Below are 15,528 nucleotides of genomic sequence, written 5' to 3'. Positions count from 1 at the left end.
GCCTAAGAGTTCCAGACCGGCCTCATCAACATGGAGAAACCCCGTCCCTACTAAAAAAATACAAAATTAGCCTCCACCGTGGACTCAGGTGCAGCTCCCACCTGAACATGGCACACTGCAGCAGGGGCTGCAACCTCGACCCTGTCAGCGTCACCAGCAGCGCGGATCCTTGGGCCAGAAGCCTCCAGGGCGCCTAAATCAGGGGGTGGGTCTCTGGCTGCAGGAGGGCGGGAACCGACACTCAGTGCCACCCCAGAGGCTGCACCGTGCCCAGCATCAGGGTCCAGCTCCTGGATCGCAGGTCGAGGAGGGGCCAGGGGCGGCTATGTCAAGCGGGCCATGTGGCATGGCGCCCCCCACGTTCCGCTCCAGGGAGGCCCGCCAGCCCGGCAGCGCCTCAGCGGCAGTTGCCACCTGCACGCGGTGCCCAGAGAACGCGGCCGGGGCGCGTCTCCTCAGCCTGCTGAGCTGCGCATGCGCTGCTGGCTAACGGCTCTGCTCAGCGCATTTCTACTGAGAGAGGCCTGAGTGTGCAAGAGCTTGGCGAGCACAGAACTTTTTACGGGTATCGAGGCGGTGCGTGGACTGAAGAAGGGCGAGGGCGATCGGCTGGGGTTGGGGGGGCGGTGGCTAGGAAGGGCGAGAGGGAAGCGAAGGCCAACGGTGGGGGCTGGGGAAGGGCGATCGGGAGGCGCGGGCTTTCTCTAGCAGGTGGCCGCAGCCATGAAGGGGCTCCTTCCCGCCGCTGGCAAGGGCGTGCGGGGCCCGGAGCACCCGAGCCCCTTCAGCCAGCTAGTCTATACCAGCAACGACTCCTACATCGTCCCCCGCGGGGATTTTAAAAAGATCCATAAAGCTGCCTGCCTGGGCCAAGTCGAGAAGCTGGAGAAGATGACAGAGAGGGAGACCATCAACCTTAATATAAAAGACTCCCAGAAAAGGTACCAGGCCCTGCCTGAGCCGGGGCTGCAGGAGGAGGTGGCGGCGGTGGGAGGATCGCCCCTTCAGAGTCGGGGGCTAGGGGGCCTGGGGACGAAGGGAGCAGGTGGAGGAGTAACGGGCGGCGGAGCGGCCATTCTGGGCCCTGGGGTCTAGGCCTTCTTCCTGGGCAGGCCCCCCAGGCTTGGGATGCGGGCGCCCTGCAGGGCGGAGGGCCCAGGCCACCTTAAAATCAACCCCAAACTAGCTGCTTTCTCTTTCACTCCCACTTCCTCTCACAGAGCACTGTGTAGAGAATTTTAAAGTGATTTAACTCACAAAATTAAGTACATACAGGGGTTTACTTTTAATGTACAGGTTTTAAAAGATAATGTTAAATACATTATGAAATGGTACATAATGAAATAATTCCTATAATATATGTACTACTTGGCTAAAAATTCTCTGGATAAAGTCCAATATCCCTTTTGGTATCAATGAATGTCTATGTAAATATGTTCTTTGCTGAGGGACCTTAGAAGGAAACTTCGAGGTGGGAAGATGGTTTATGTTCTTGAATTTAAGAAGACTCATTTTTCTCAAGATGCGAGTTCTTTATCAGTTTTACATAAACCAAATAAAGTTATCAACGTTTTAACATTTTTTAAATTACACAGGCTGTCTTTTACTATTGTGATGGCATTTTAAATATTTTGTAATGGAGTAGAAAAGTCTTGCCCTTCTAGATATCAAAATGTGGTATTAATTTGCACAAGATGGGCTGGGAGTGGTGGCTCACGCCTGTAATTCCAGCACTTTGGGCTGCAGAAGCGGGTGGATCATCTGAGGTCAGGAGTTCAAGATCAGCCTGGCCAATATGGTGAAACGCCATCTCTACAAAAATACAAAAATTAGCCGGGCATGATGTCAGGTGCCTGTAATCCCAGCTACTCGGGAGGCTGAGGCGGGAGAATCGCTTTAACCCCGTAGGCGGAGATTGCAGAGAGCCGAGATCCCACCACTGCAATTCAGCCTAGGTGACAGAGTGAAACTCTGTCTCAAAAAAAAAACAAACAAAAAAATCACAAATTGTTTGCTAACAGCTGAAAAGACAGGTAAATGAATACAACAGAATAGAAAATCCAGAAACACCCAAACATATGTAAGAATTTAGAACTTGGTAATGGTCACACTTTCACACTTTATACTAGTAGGAAAAGAATTAGTTTCCTAAGTGAAATGCCTGCTTTTTGGAGAAAACTAGATTTTTATGCCACAAAATAAGTTCCTGTTGGAATATAGATTAAAAGTTTTTAATGTACAAAATGATAAAAATACCAGAAGAAAACATAAATGCTTATTTACACAGATACATTTTTATGTTGACAAAACCTTTCTAAGAAGCTCAGAAGCAAGCACTCTGAAGGGCAATTTAGTAAAACAAAAATTAAATCACCCTGCATATGAGAAAAAATAAAAGGCAGCATTCTTGTAAAAATATTTGCTACACATGTATGTGTGTGTGTATATACATATTAGATTTAAAAATCTTCACTTTATAGAGAATTCACTCAAATCAACAAAAAACCCTCTAATTTAAAATTGGGAAATTTAAATTAGAGATCTAAATTGCAGATCTAAAAAAGTACTTGGCCTCTAACTAAAAATTGGGCAAAGTCCTCTTTTAAGATCTGCAACTGACCTATGCACACAGGAAATAATATTTAGTGTTCCTGGTTAGAGAAGGCATTTAAGTTAAAAAAGGAATCAAATACTGTTTTCTATCCACAAAGTTTGTGAGTATAAAAAGCAGTGGTATTTATAGTACTCCTTAAAGTTTAAGTTGCAGGTTACTTTTCAAATAGACAATTTGATGGTAAGTACCATATTTTAAAAATTGTATATGCCCATTAGTGATCAACTCTATTATACTAAAATATTTTTAGAAAATAATGAAACATACATGCAATTTCTTTTCTGAGCACTGCTTAAAATATCAATGTATTTAAAAGAATCCATTTAATGGCTTTTATAAATACATTTCAGTGAGTTTACAGCATGGGATAATATGTGACCACTCAAGGTAGAAATATATACAGAAGTATGTTGACATTTGAAAATGTATTTTGGTGTACCAAGTGAGGGTAAAGTTCCGTTTGACTATACATACACATAGACTATGGTCTTGTGTTATCTGAAATTATTTACAAAATATAAAATTTGTTATTTGAGGACATTTGTTTTAATATAAAATTTTTTTTCTTTTTATTATCTTTGATTTCTGCATTGAGCATGTACAATGCTCCTAGCAAAAGTTTATTATTAATAAAATAATTTTTGGGAAGAGCAGCAATGTGAATGTTGCACAGATAAAAATAGTTTCTCACTTTCTATATTTTAATTTTTATTTTTTGTGGATTAGTATATTCTGTGAACTTTTAGCATCTCCAGAAGAGAATCTTTTTATCTGTGCTTATTGATTTACATATACATTTTATTAGACACATATTTTTATTATATATAGATTTATTACATATATGTCAATAACTATAGATTAATCATTTTAGTATAGTTTTATTATTAGAAAAATAAAAGAGCAAACATAAGTGCTTTATTTGTAGCAGGTTTTTAAGATATTGAACTTCTCAACTGTATTGATCCATTCTTTTTTTTTATTATTTTATTTTTTATTTTTTATTATTATACTTTAGGTTTTAGGGTACATGTGCACGATGTGCAGGTTTGTTACATATGTATCCATGTGCCATGTTGTTTGCTGCACCCACTAACTCGTCATTTAGCATTAGGTATATCTCCTAATGCTGTCCCTCTCCCCTCTCCCCACCCCACAACAGTCCCTGGAGTGTGATGTTCCCCTTCCTGTGTCCATGAGTTCTCATTGTTCAATTCCCACCTATGAGTGAGAACATGCGGTGTTTGGTTTTTTGTCCTTGCGATGGTTTACTGAGAATGATGTTTTCCAGTTTCATCCATGTCCCTACAAAGGACATGAACTCATCATTTTTTATGGCTGCATAGTATTCCATGGTGTACATGTGCCACATTTTCTTAATCCAGTCTATCGTTGTTGGACATTTGGGTTGGTTCCAACTCTTTGCTATTGTGAATAGTGCCGCCATAAACATAGGTGTGCATGTGTCTTTATAGCAGCATGATTTATAGTCCTTTGGGTATATACCCAGTAATGGGATGGCTGGGTCAAATGGTATTTCTAGTTCTAGATCCCTGAGGAATCGCCACACTGACTTCCACAATGGTTGAACTAGTTTACAGTCCCACCAACAGTGTAAAAGTGTTCCCATTTCTCCACATCCTCTCCAGCACCTGTTGTTTCCTGACTTTTTAATGATGGCCATTCTAACTGGTGTGAGATGGTATCTCACTGTGGTTTTGATTTGCATTTCTCTGATGGCCAGTGATGATGAGCATTTTTTCATGTGTTTTTTGGCTGCATAAATGTCTTCTTTTGAGAAGTGTCTGTTCATGTCCTTCGCCCACTTTTTGATGGGGTTGTTTGTTTTTTTCTTGTAAATTTGTTTGAGTTCATTGTAGATTCTGGATATTAGCCCTTTGTCAGATGAGTAGGTTGCAAAAATTTTCTCCCATTCTGTAGGTTGCCTGTTCACTCTGATGGTAGTTTCTTTTGCTGTGGAGAAGCTCTTTACTTTAATTAGATCCCATTTGTCAATTTTGGCTTTTGTTGCCATTGCTTTTGGTGTTTTAGACATGAAGTCCTTGCCCACGCCTATGTCCTGAATGGTATTGCCTAGGTTTTCTTGTAGGATTTTAATGGTTTTAGGTCTAACATTTAAGTCTTTAATCCATCTTGAATTAATTTTTGTATAAGGTGTAAGGAAGGGATCCAGTTTCAGCTTTCCACATATGGCTAGCCAGTTTTCCCAGCACCATTTATTAAATAGGGAATCCTTTCCCCATTTCTTGTTTTTGTCAGGTTTGTCAAAGATCAGATAGTTGTAGATATGCGGCATCATTTCTGAGGGCTCTGTTCTGTTCCATTGATCTATGTCTCTGTTGTGGTACCAGTACCATGCTGTTTTGGTTACTGTAGCCTTGTAGTATAGTTTGAAGTCAGGTAGTGTGATGCCTCCAGCTTTGTTCTTTTGGCTTAGGATTGACTTGGCGATGCGGGCTCTTTTTTGGTTCCATATGAACTTTAAAGTAGTTTTTTTCCAATTCTGTGAAGAAAGTCATTGGTAGCTTGATGGGGATGGCATTGAATCTATAAATTACCTTGGGCAGTATGGCCATGTTCACGATATTGATTCTTCCAACCCATGAGCATGGAATGTTCTTCCATTTGTTTGTATCCTCTTTTATTTCATTGAGCTGTGGTTTGTAGTTCTCCTTGAAGAGGTCCTTCACATCCCTTGTAAGTTGGATTCCTAGGTATTTTATTCTCTTTGAAGCAGTTGTGAATGGGAGTTCACTCATGATTTGGCTCTCTGTTTGTCTGTGACTGGTGTACAAGAATGCTTGTGATTTTTGTACATTGATTTTGTATCCTGAGACTTTGCTGAAGTCGCTAATCATCTTAAGGAGATTTTGGGCTGAGACAATGGGGTTTTCTAGATATACAATCATGTCATCTGCAAACAGGGACAATTTGACTTCCTCTTTTCCTAATTGAATACCCTTTATTTCTTTCTCCTGCCTGATTGCTCTGGCCAGAACTTCCAGCACTATGTTAAATAGGAGTGGTGAGAGAGGGCATCCCTGTCTTGTGCCAGTTTTCAAAGGGAATGCTTCCAGTTCTTGCCCATTCAGTATGATATTGGCTGTGGGTTTGTCATAGATAGCTCTTATTATTTTGAGATACATCCCATCAATACCTAATTTATGGAGAGTTTTTAGCGTGAAGGTTGTTGAATTTTGTCAAAGGCCTTTTCTGCATCTATTGAGATAATCATGTGAACTCTCAGGACCCTTTCATCCTTAAAAATTTCACATTTACCTGCTCAGCCTGAGCAAAATGAGAGATTTAAAATTGGAGTATTAGGACTGAATCTCAATTGAAACTTTTCCTCTCATCTTTCAAAAAAAAAAAGCACTTCTGAAGTGAAAAACTAGTAAAATATAACTACCAACCGTGATTTTGGAAATTTGTAATAGCTTTAAATAGTGATATTAATCATTGGAAATACCTAATTTACATGCATTCTATAAATCTAAATATGAATTTACATACATTCTGTAAATCTAAATATGGAATAAGATGAGCCATACCTATTTATTTGAATCTCAAGTTTTCTTTGGCTTGAAGCTTTTAAAATTTTAAAGTACTTTGTTTTAATATTTTGTTGTTTTTATTTCAACTCTCCTTTTGCATAGTACTCTTAAAAGCTAAAATTTCTTTCAGTGTTAATCCTGTGACTAGGACTGCCCTCGTCCTGTTGTATATACCATATTCCACTTCTTGGAAGACACTGTGAATTGTGTGATGCCTCCTTATTTTATGCACCAATAAAAGATTGTTTAAGTTTCTGCCAAATATAGTTGTAATAAATAATGAACTATAAGTGGCATTTCAATGTCAGAAATGTTAAAGTATGAGAAATTGAGCATCTTAGAATCATTAAAATACAGTGTTATCTCTAACTTTTAAAACACACCACAAAGCAGACATAATTGTACCATTTTATTTAAAATGTTGTCTTTGTTAAGTAGTAGTAATAATTATAATATCTAACAATTACTGAGCTGTTATATGTGCTAGGAACTCTCCAAAATACTTTGCATAGATTCTCATTGAGGCATTATAGTGATAACCTGTGAGATGACTGCTGTATTCATCTTCATTTTGTTGATGAGAAAATTGAGGTGCAGAAAGTTTAAGTGACAGCTAGAAAGTGAAAGATCTTAAAGTAATATTCAAGCCCAAGTTGAACTGAATCCAAAGGCGAAGCTCTTTCTATTCAAATAGGCCACACTTTCATTAATGTAGTGAGTAATGAGGGCGAATGAATGTTGTACTTTCTTCAGGAGAATATTAAGTATTTGTTTTGAAGGCAGAGCATGGTATTTAATGCTTACAGTTACATAAATCCTTGTATGTTTTGCGACAGTGGACTAAACTTTGCCGAAAAGTCCTCTCACTCTCGTAGGACTGCTCTACACTGGGCCTGTGTCAACGGCCATGAGGAAGTAGTAACATTTCTGGTAGACAGAAAGTGCCGGCTTGACGTCCTTGATGGTGAAGACAGGACACCTCTGATGAAGGTAAATAGTAGCCAGATTTTTCAGCAGGAGATGGATTTGGTTTAAATACATAGAATAAAAATGAATTTATCTCATTGAAATACAACTAGTTTTGAAACCTGTGGAATATTTATTTTGATTTCCTATAATTTATAATTTATAATAATTTACAATTTATATTATAAATTATACAATTTGCAATAATTCTTGCTTTAATACTGACAGGCTCTACAATGCCATTGGGAGGCTTGTGCAAATATTCTGATGGATTCTGGTGCCGATGTAAATCTTGTAGATGTGTATGGCAACACGGCTCTCCATTATGCTGTTTATAGTGAGAATTTGTCAGTGGTGGCAAAACTGCTGTCCCATGGTGCAGTCATCGAAGTGCAGAACAAGGTAGACATTAACCAATATTATTTTCAAAATATTTGAAATCCATTTGTTTTAATATTAACATATGTAAGGTTTTTTATATTTGGAAGCTCAAACATTCCTTGAATGAAAATAGTTTGAAAGAACTTAATTGTCTAAGATTTTACTTTAAATATTAATGTTTTTACAAGAACTATTAGAGAGTATGGCTTTTCTCTGCATTTATGATAAATATTTGAATGTGTTAAAGGTAAAACTTCTTCAAATATTCTTTCCCACCCAAGTTTTTTTTTCTTTCCAATTAGTGTAAAACTAGAGGAAAGCAAAATTTGCCTGCATAAATTGAGTCAACATGTAAAATTTAGGAGACATTCAGAAATCTGGATTTCCTCTTAAAGGATTGAATCTGGTGTCTCTTGAGCCCATATGACTGTTTGGTATGCTAAGAAGACATTCTAGCTTTACACAAAGCATATGTTTCCAGTTTGCTACTGTGCCCACCTAGTTACATCACTTACTCAGCTTACCTCTCTTGCCTCTGTAAATATTTCAGTTACCAATTCCTCTCTCATAGTATATTTTGGTAAAGATTTCAAGGTATTCAAGACAGTTGATAGGTGTTTATAATATATAGTTTATATTTTACATTAATTCGTTAATAATGGGGTTGACTTCTAGAATTTAGAAGACTTTTTAAACAATGATTTTTCTTTATATAAACCATAAATAATCATCTTCTATTAGAATGCCTTTAAGCCTTTTTAGATTAATCATGGTTATATTTGAAAGGTATGCATATTGCAGATAATATTATATCCTTCTCCTCAGAATTGTCCCTTAAAATTCAAGTGTTTTAGTGGCTTCTATTATGCTAATGCATATAGATGAGTTAGAACTTACATTAATAAGCCATTTTATTAATATTTTTGGTATTTTGCCAAAAATTAAGTAGCGATTACAATAGGAACCAGAATAAAAATGGATTATTGCATTTTAAGAAGTAGATATGCATTAGAATCTTAGGATTATCATTATAATTGAGAATAAACTTTTATACTGAATTTCTAACAGCTGAGATAAAATTCTATTGTCTTGTAATAGGAGAAACCCCTCGGACCATTTAATAATAGGCAATCAAAGTTCATTCGAAGCCAATCTCTTTTAATTTAGAGTTGCTTCCTTAGTGACCCATGCAGAACAGGAGTGCCTGAAATTGACATCTGGGATCTTGGGATTATTGATAGAAGAGAATCAAGCGAGTTTGTATTACCCAGAGGAAACCTCCATTTTTCTTGGGAAGCTTTCAGAGTTGTATCCCTGAAATTCTAATTTGTCAAATGTTAATGTCTGCCACAAAAATATATTGTCAAATAAGGAATAGGCAAAGTTCAAGTCATTTATTGAATACTGGACATTTAATTCACAGTTTTATAATATTTCTTGAACATAGATAATGGTAGAATCTATTGGGGTACAGTGCTTCTGGTAAGGTAATTATTCTTTGGAATATAGTTTAAGAAACACTAAATTAGAATACTAATTTAGTCAAAAATGAAGTATTTACTACTATGTCTTAGGGTTTAAGGATATAGAGATAAAAGATACAGCCCTTGCCCTCAAGAAGCTCTTGGTTTAGATGGGAAACCATAAAATTATTACAATATAATGATTTTTGGAGATAACCAGAGTTATGCGGTGATGCAGAGGCTGAATATTTATAGCGGAAGGTGCAGTACATGGGAAAGCACAGAAAAGGGAGAAAGAAGGGATTGCTATTGATTTACTTTCTATTTTACGTGTTTAAGTTCACAGGATATTATATAAGGTATTCAGTTCAGCTGAGAAATATGTAATTTCATGAATTATAAATTGTTTTGCTATTTTACAGGCTAGCCTCACACCACTTTTACTATCCATAACGAAAAGAAGGGAGCAAATTGTGGAATTTTTGCTGACAAAAAGTGCAAATGCGAATGCAGTTAATAGGTGTAAATGGTATAGTAGTTCTTTTTTTATTAAAAAACAGTTGAGTAGTGTTCTAGAGTAATAACACTCAAGTCAGAAATATTAAATTAATAACATTTACTTAAAATTATTAGATTATGTGAAAATATCAACACAAATGATCAGAAGAAAAGCAATTATTTGGACTGGTCAACATAAAGAAGAGTATATAGTAGGATTTATCTTCTCTTATTATATTGACTGATTCCTATGTGTAATCTGATGTTTTTGGTTGCATTACCTTCTAAAGTTGTTCTGTATTAGTTTTAAGAAGTATGAACTTTTTTAGTTTACTTTATAATTCAATATTGAATGATTAACACTTTTATAGTATTTTTCTAACTTCTATTTTTTATACACTTTTTTAAAAATGCAGTATTTGCTGGGCACGGTAGCTGTTGCCTGTTATCCTACCACTTTGGGAGGCCAAGGTGGTTGGATCACTTGAGGCCGGGAGTTTGAGACCAGCCTAGCCAACATGGTGAAACCCCATTTCTACTAAAAATACAAAAATTAGCTGGGCATGGTGGCGCATGCCTGTAGTCCCAGCTACTCAGGCGGCTGAGGCATGAGAATCGCTTGAACCTGGAGGCAGAGGTTGCAGTGAGCTGAGATCGTGCCACCACACTCCAGCCTGGGTAACAGAGCGAGAATCTGTCTCAAAGAAAAAAAAAAAGAAAAATTAAATAGAAATAGGAGTTTAAAATCATTTTGTCTTTAGGATGACTGCTTTGTTTTCTTTGAAGAATATTAATTTTAGGTTATCCCTACATGACTATTAATTGCTATCACCAGATACTGTGAATTTATTATTTTTCCTTTTTTATTCATAGTGTATTTTTATTTTTAATTTGTATGGGTAGAGGGAAGAAAGACACCTTTAACTGGATTGACATTTTAGTCAATTAAGATAAGCCATAGGTGAGTAATAAAGAGAAAAGAGATAGGCTTTTGATTCACACAAGACTGAGTTTAATTTCTAGCTTCCTCACTTGATAGGTGTGTGAACTTGCAAACATTACTTAATACCAAGTATGATTTTCTATATGAAAAGGTGAATAATAATATGTCCTTTAAGGACGATTGTGTTGAAGTAACATTATGAATATCAACAGCATTTAATTCAGGGTCTCATACATTCTTATCAGCATCATTAACTAAACTTAGCATGACTACTACTAATATCATTATTCCTAATATTATTTTAGGCCTTCAGATTGCTGTCACTTGTCTGACTTCTAGCTGATTTTGAAGTATAAACTATTATATCAGACTAAGGAAGAAATAGATAATTTTTCATTTAAATCTTTGCCTCTTTTAGATTAGTGAACAGAGCATAATTTCTTGCTTCTCAAAGGACTTTATATTAGCCAATTCTAGTGTGCCATATCCCAGTGGGACATGAGTCTTTTTGCTCCTTCCTTTTAGCCTTAGTGGTAATTTACAAGGATAAACACTTGAGCACTCAAGATACTTGTGTTTGTTAGTACATGTAAATGGTTAATTCTACACTGTCAGGCACATATTAAGTTGGTTCTGCTCATAATAATGAAGTTATCTCTTTGTTATTTTAGCACAGCGCTCATGCTTGCTGTATGTCATGGATCATCAGAGATAGTTGGCATGCTTCTTCAGAAAAATGTTGACGTCTTTGCTGCAGATACATGTGGAGTAACTGCAGAACGTTATGCTGTTGCTTGTGGATTTCATCAGTAAGTGTTTACATTTAGAGGCTAGGTGAGATTTTATAGTTTGTTTCAGGTAGTTTTTGAATGACAGTGAGTTCACTTCATCAGCCAGAAACTAGGCAAAAAGCTAGACTAGTTAGAAGGAGTATTGGGTCCAGGATTCTTTATTTTAGGACTTTCAACAACTTTATTCCTAGGGATCCTAATGTTGTCTACTTGATTTTTCTAATTAGTTATTTGGGTCTTGAAATGTCCACTTTAGCAGAAAACCTGATAGTGTCCTCTGAGGGCTGTCTTCCATATCTAAATACTTGAATTTTTAAAAAAAATCTAAGGGGTTCCCTAAGTCCAAGGAAGACATTCTTTTTGTATAAGTCAAAAGGATTGGGGGCAGAAATCACCATTCTATTTATTTTGTTGTTTCCATTGATTCTGTTGCTGCATCGTTGCCATTGAAACTGCTCCTGCAGTCTGGTAATGATTGACCTTTGTGACCAGGATGCCCTTACTAACACAGATCCTTCAGTCTTCATGGTGATCCATATGTAGACTTCAAAGTTATTACAGTTTTTTAAAGTTCACATACGTATTCTCAGCCATTGTTTCCAAAGTACCAGCACCCTGCTCTGGCAGCTAGAACTTTTAGCTTTAGCCACACACATAGTGAGCAAATTGACCCTTCTCCTCCACTCAAAACCTGATGTGAAACCCACATCTTAGCCTGGACTTGGCCTAGACCTTCATGGTAAGTTATCCTTTGAATGACTTTTTTCTATTTTCTCTAGCAAATATTAGTTGTGATAGTTTAAAACTGTAAGTCAGGTTGAAATAATGTTACAGGAAGAAATTAGAGATCCATTTTTATTTTGTTACCAGATCTATATCCCTGGCACTTTATATATCCTGTGTAGTGCCATTTTGTAAGTAGTGGAAGGTCTCATCTTATTCTGTAAGATCCCTTGTCATCTTTCCAAATTTGTAGTGGGTTCCAACTTGTGGTTATACCCTCAAGTGATTCTTTTTCCCTAAAAGTAAAAATCTCCCAGGCTACTTGCATCTCTATCTCGAGTTTTTAAAATATTTTCAAATTCTGCATTACCATGGAGCCATTCAATAGACTTCACTCTATCTCAAGTAAGTTGGTTAGATTTAACAGAGCTAAGCCTCATCCATCATTGATCAGTCTTCAGGTATAAAAGTAGGGATTTGTCCTGGCTTCAGTGGTACATATACTAAAATTGAAACAATGTCGAGAAGATCAGCATCGTCCCTGCACAAGGATGACACACAAATCTGTGAAGTGTTGCATATTTCTTGCAGTCCCCAAAAGGACATTTGACTACTTTCTAACTAGCTCTAAGGAAATGATGTGTCAAAGCGAAATGCGTGACACCAAGTATTGCAATTGTGATTTTCATACAAAAAATATTTATGTAAGGTGATGTATGAAATGAGATGTGGTGAGTAACACATAGGATCTTGTGTGCAGTATGCTGTTAGTAGGCATCTCAGAAATGAGAAAATACCAACTTGCATCTTCTTTGTGGAACTTACAAAAAACAGTGGAGGGTTTTGTCTTCCACAGCAGCTGGAAATGATCATAGTGACTAAGCATCATTCTATCAAAGATTGGTTGGTTCAGGTTTAAGGAGGTAGATAAAGAGTAGCAATAGTCCAAGCCAGATGCTGACATCTATTAGTTTTCTGCCCTTGGTGTGATTGATGAGCTCAGTAATAGAGAATAATCAGATTATCCAATTTGATGAATTAATATATTTATAAATAAATTTCATTACAAATTATAAAATAGCTTAGATGCCTTGAATTACATGCCACAAAGAATAGAACATCTAATAAACAAAAGTAGGAATTAATAACAGAAAACTGCAACATTTGAACATTATAACCTATGAAGAAACACTTTTTTTAAAAAATTAATTTTTTGTAGAGACAGGGTCTCCCTATGTTGCTCAGGCTTGTCATGAACTTCTGGGCTCAAGCAATCCTCCTGTCTCAGCATCCCAAAGTGCTTGCATCACAGGCATGAGCCACTGCACCAGGCCAACACATTGGGTTTTATTGGGAATTTTAAAATAGTTTCAGCAATCAGGTTCAAGAACAAATTATTTCATTGCTTCGCTATTTCTTTGAGCATTTTTAAAATGTTATCTTGTTAAATCTTTATAATACTCTAGTGAAATAAGCCTCTAAAATCCTCATTTTTAGAAGACATTGAGCCTAAGAGAAGCAACTTGTTCAAGAAAAAATACCTGTTGGTAACCGTGCTAGGACTTTTTCTGAGTTAGGGACATTTTCCATTAAGCCAAGCTAACTCTAGTTAATTTACTGAGTTATACTGCCCTAAATGCTATGAGTATTTCATCTTTATTTCTTCTTTAATTAGAAGCTTAATAAGTTCATAGAGCTTACAAACTTAAAGTCTATGGAATAAGTAATGTTCTGATGTTAGCTCTGATATTGTCTGAAATATTCTAAGAACTTAATAAATTTGGTAAATGTTTTTTATAAAATCAGTGTTAAAATGGTAATTTTATTTATCACATTTTTATCCATAGCATTCGTCAACAAATTTTGGAATATATACAAAAATTATCTAAAAATCGTCAAAATACCAATCCAGGTAAGACTTCTGATAGTAAACTACCCTTGGTGGTGCTATCATAAGATTATGGAAGTGTTGATCACAAAAAAGGCAATTCAAAAAGCAATGTGTAAATAGCATGTGTTTACATATATGCATATATGTGGGTGTGTGTGTGTATATATATATATTGCTTTGATTTGATTTTTTAGTTTATAATTCAGAATTAGTTAAGAATTTAGTTGTAGGTAGTTTATAATCTCAAAAAATATTGTCTGAAAAAATATTTGTTCAATTATGGTCTCTAAATCCTATATAATACTTTTGTATAAACAAGTAACACAAGTTTTAAGTTTGTATATTTTATGTTTCCTCAACTGTTCTAACAACTTAGGCTTGTTATAAAATGTATAACCCTTGGTGTGATTGATGAGCTCAGTAATAGGGGATGATCAGGTTATCCAATTTAATGAATTAATATATTTATAAATAAATTTTATTACAAATTATAAAGTAGCTTACATGCCCTGAATTACAAGCCACAAATAATTGAACATCTAATAATGAAAAGTAGGAATTAATAACAGAAGCCAAGATGGCTGAATAGGAACAGCTCCAGTCTACAGCTCCCAACGTGAGCAACGCAGAAGACGGGTGATTTCTGCATTTCCAACTGAGGTACCAGGTTCATCTCACCGGGGAGTGTCAGAAAGTGGGTGCAGGAGAGTGGGTGCAGTGCACTGAGCATGAGCCGAAGCAGGGCGAAGCATTTCCTCACCCGGGAAGCACAAGGGGTCAGGGAATTCCCTTTCCTAGTCAAAGAAAGGGGTGACAGATGGCACCTGGAAAATCAGGTCACTCCCACCCTAATACTGTGCTTTTCCGATGGTCTTAGCAAACGGCACACCAGGAGATTATATCCTGTGCCTGGCTCAGAGGGTCCTACCCCCACGGAGCCTCGCTCGTCGCTAGCACAGCAGTCTGAGATCAAACTGTAAGGCGGCAACGAGGCTGGGGAGGGACGCCCACCATTGCCGAGGCTTGAGTAGGTAAACAAAGAGGCTGGGAAGCTTGAACTGGGTGGAGCCCACTGCAGCTCAAGGAGGCCTGCCTGCCTCTGTAGACTCCACCTCTGGGGGCAGGGCATTGCCAAACAAAAGGCAGCAGAATCTGCAGACTTAAACGTCCCTGTCTGACAGCTTTGAAGAGAGTAGTGGTTCTCCCAGCACACAGCTGGAGATCTGAGAATGGACAGACTGCCACCTCAAGTGGGTCCCAGACTCCCAAGTAGCCTAACTGGGAAACACCCCCCAGTAGGGGCAGACTGACACCTCACACGGCCGGGTACTCCTCTGAGACCAAACTTCCAGAGGAACAATCAGGCAGCAACATTTGCTGTTCACCAATATCTGCTGTTCTGCAGCCTCTGCTGCTGATACCCAGGCAAACAGGGTCTGGAGTGGACCTCCAGCAAACTCCAACAGACCTGCAGCTGAGGGTCCTGACTGTTAGAAGGAAAACTAACAAACAGAAAGGACATCCACACCAAAACCCCATCTGTACATCACCATCATCAAAGACCAAAGGTAGATAAAACCACAAAGATGGGGAAAAAACAGAGCAAGAAAACTGGAAACTCTAAAAATCAGAGGGCCTCTCCTCCTCCAAAGGAACGCAGCTCCTCACCAGCAACAGAACAAAGCT

The 15,528-nt window shown here is 37.5% G+C and overlaps 1 protein-coding gene and 1 non-coding gene across 2 annotated transcripts in view; both read left to right on the top strand.

Moving 5' to 3' along the window:
- Positions 1–486: 486 nt before the first annotated feature.
- ANKRD30A (ankyrin repeat domain 30A) overlaps positions 487–15,528 on the top strand; it is a 207,488-nt gene continuing 192,446 nt past the window's right edge. Inside the window, exons 1-6 of the mRNA XM_058436534.1 lie at positions 487–941; positions 7,062–7,176; positions 7,381–7,554; positions 9,419–9,525; positions 11,109–11,246; positions 13,799–13,863. Of these exons, the coding sequence (XP_058292517.1) occupies positions 724–941; positions 7,062–7,176; positions 7,381–7,554; positions 9,419–9,525; positions 11,109–11,246; positions 13,799–13,863 (817 nt within the window). The 5' untranslated portion in view covers positions 487–723. The remainder of the gene's footprint in view (positions 942–7,061; positions 7,177–7,380; positions 7,555–9,418; positions 9,526–11,108; positions 11,247–13,798; positions 13,864–15,528) is intronic.
- On the top strand, positions 12,431–12,537 carry LOC116466122 (U6 spliceosomal RNA). Its single transcript, XR_004247378.1, has one exon. It is a non-coding gene; the product is annotated as a U6 spliceosomal RNA (small nuclear RNA).

Source organism: Hylobates moloch, unplaced genomic scaffold (genome assembly GCF_009828535.3).
Source record: "Hylobates moloch isolate HMO894 unplaced genomic scaffold, HMol_V3 SCAFFOLD_3, whole genome shotgun sequence".
NCBI classification, from domain to species: domain Eukaryota; kingdom Metazoa; phylum Chordata; class Mammalia; order Primates; family Hylobatidae; genus Hylobates; species Hylobates moloch.
This window is presented reverse-complemented; position numbering and strand designations above follow the sequence as displayed.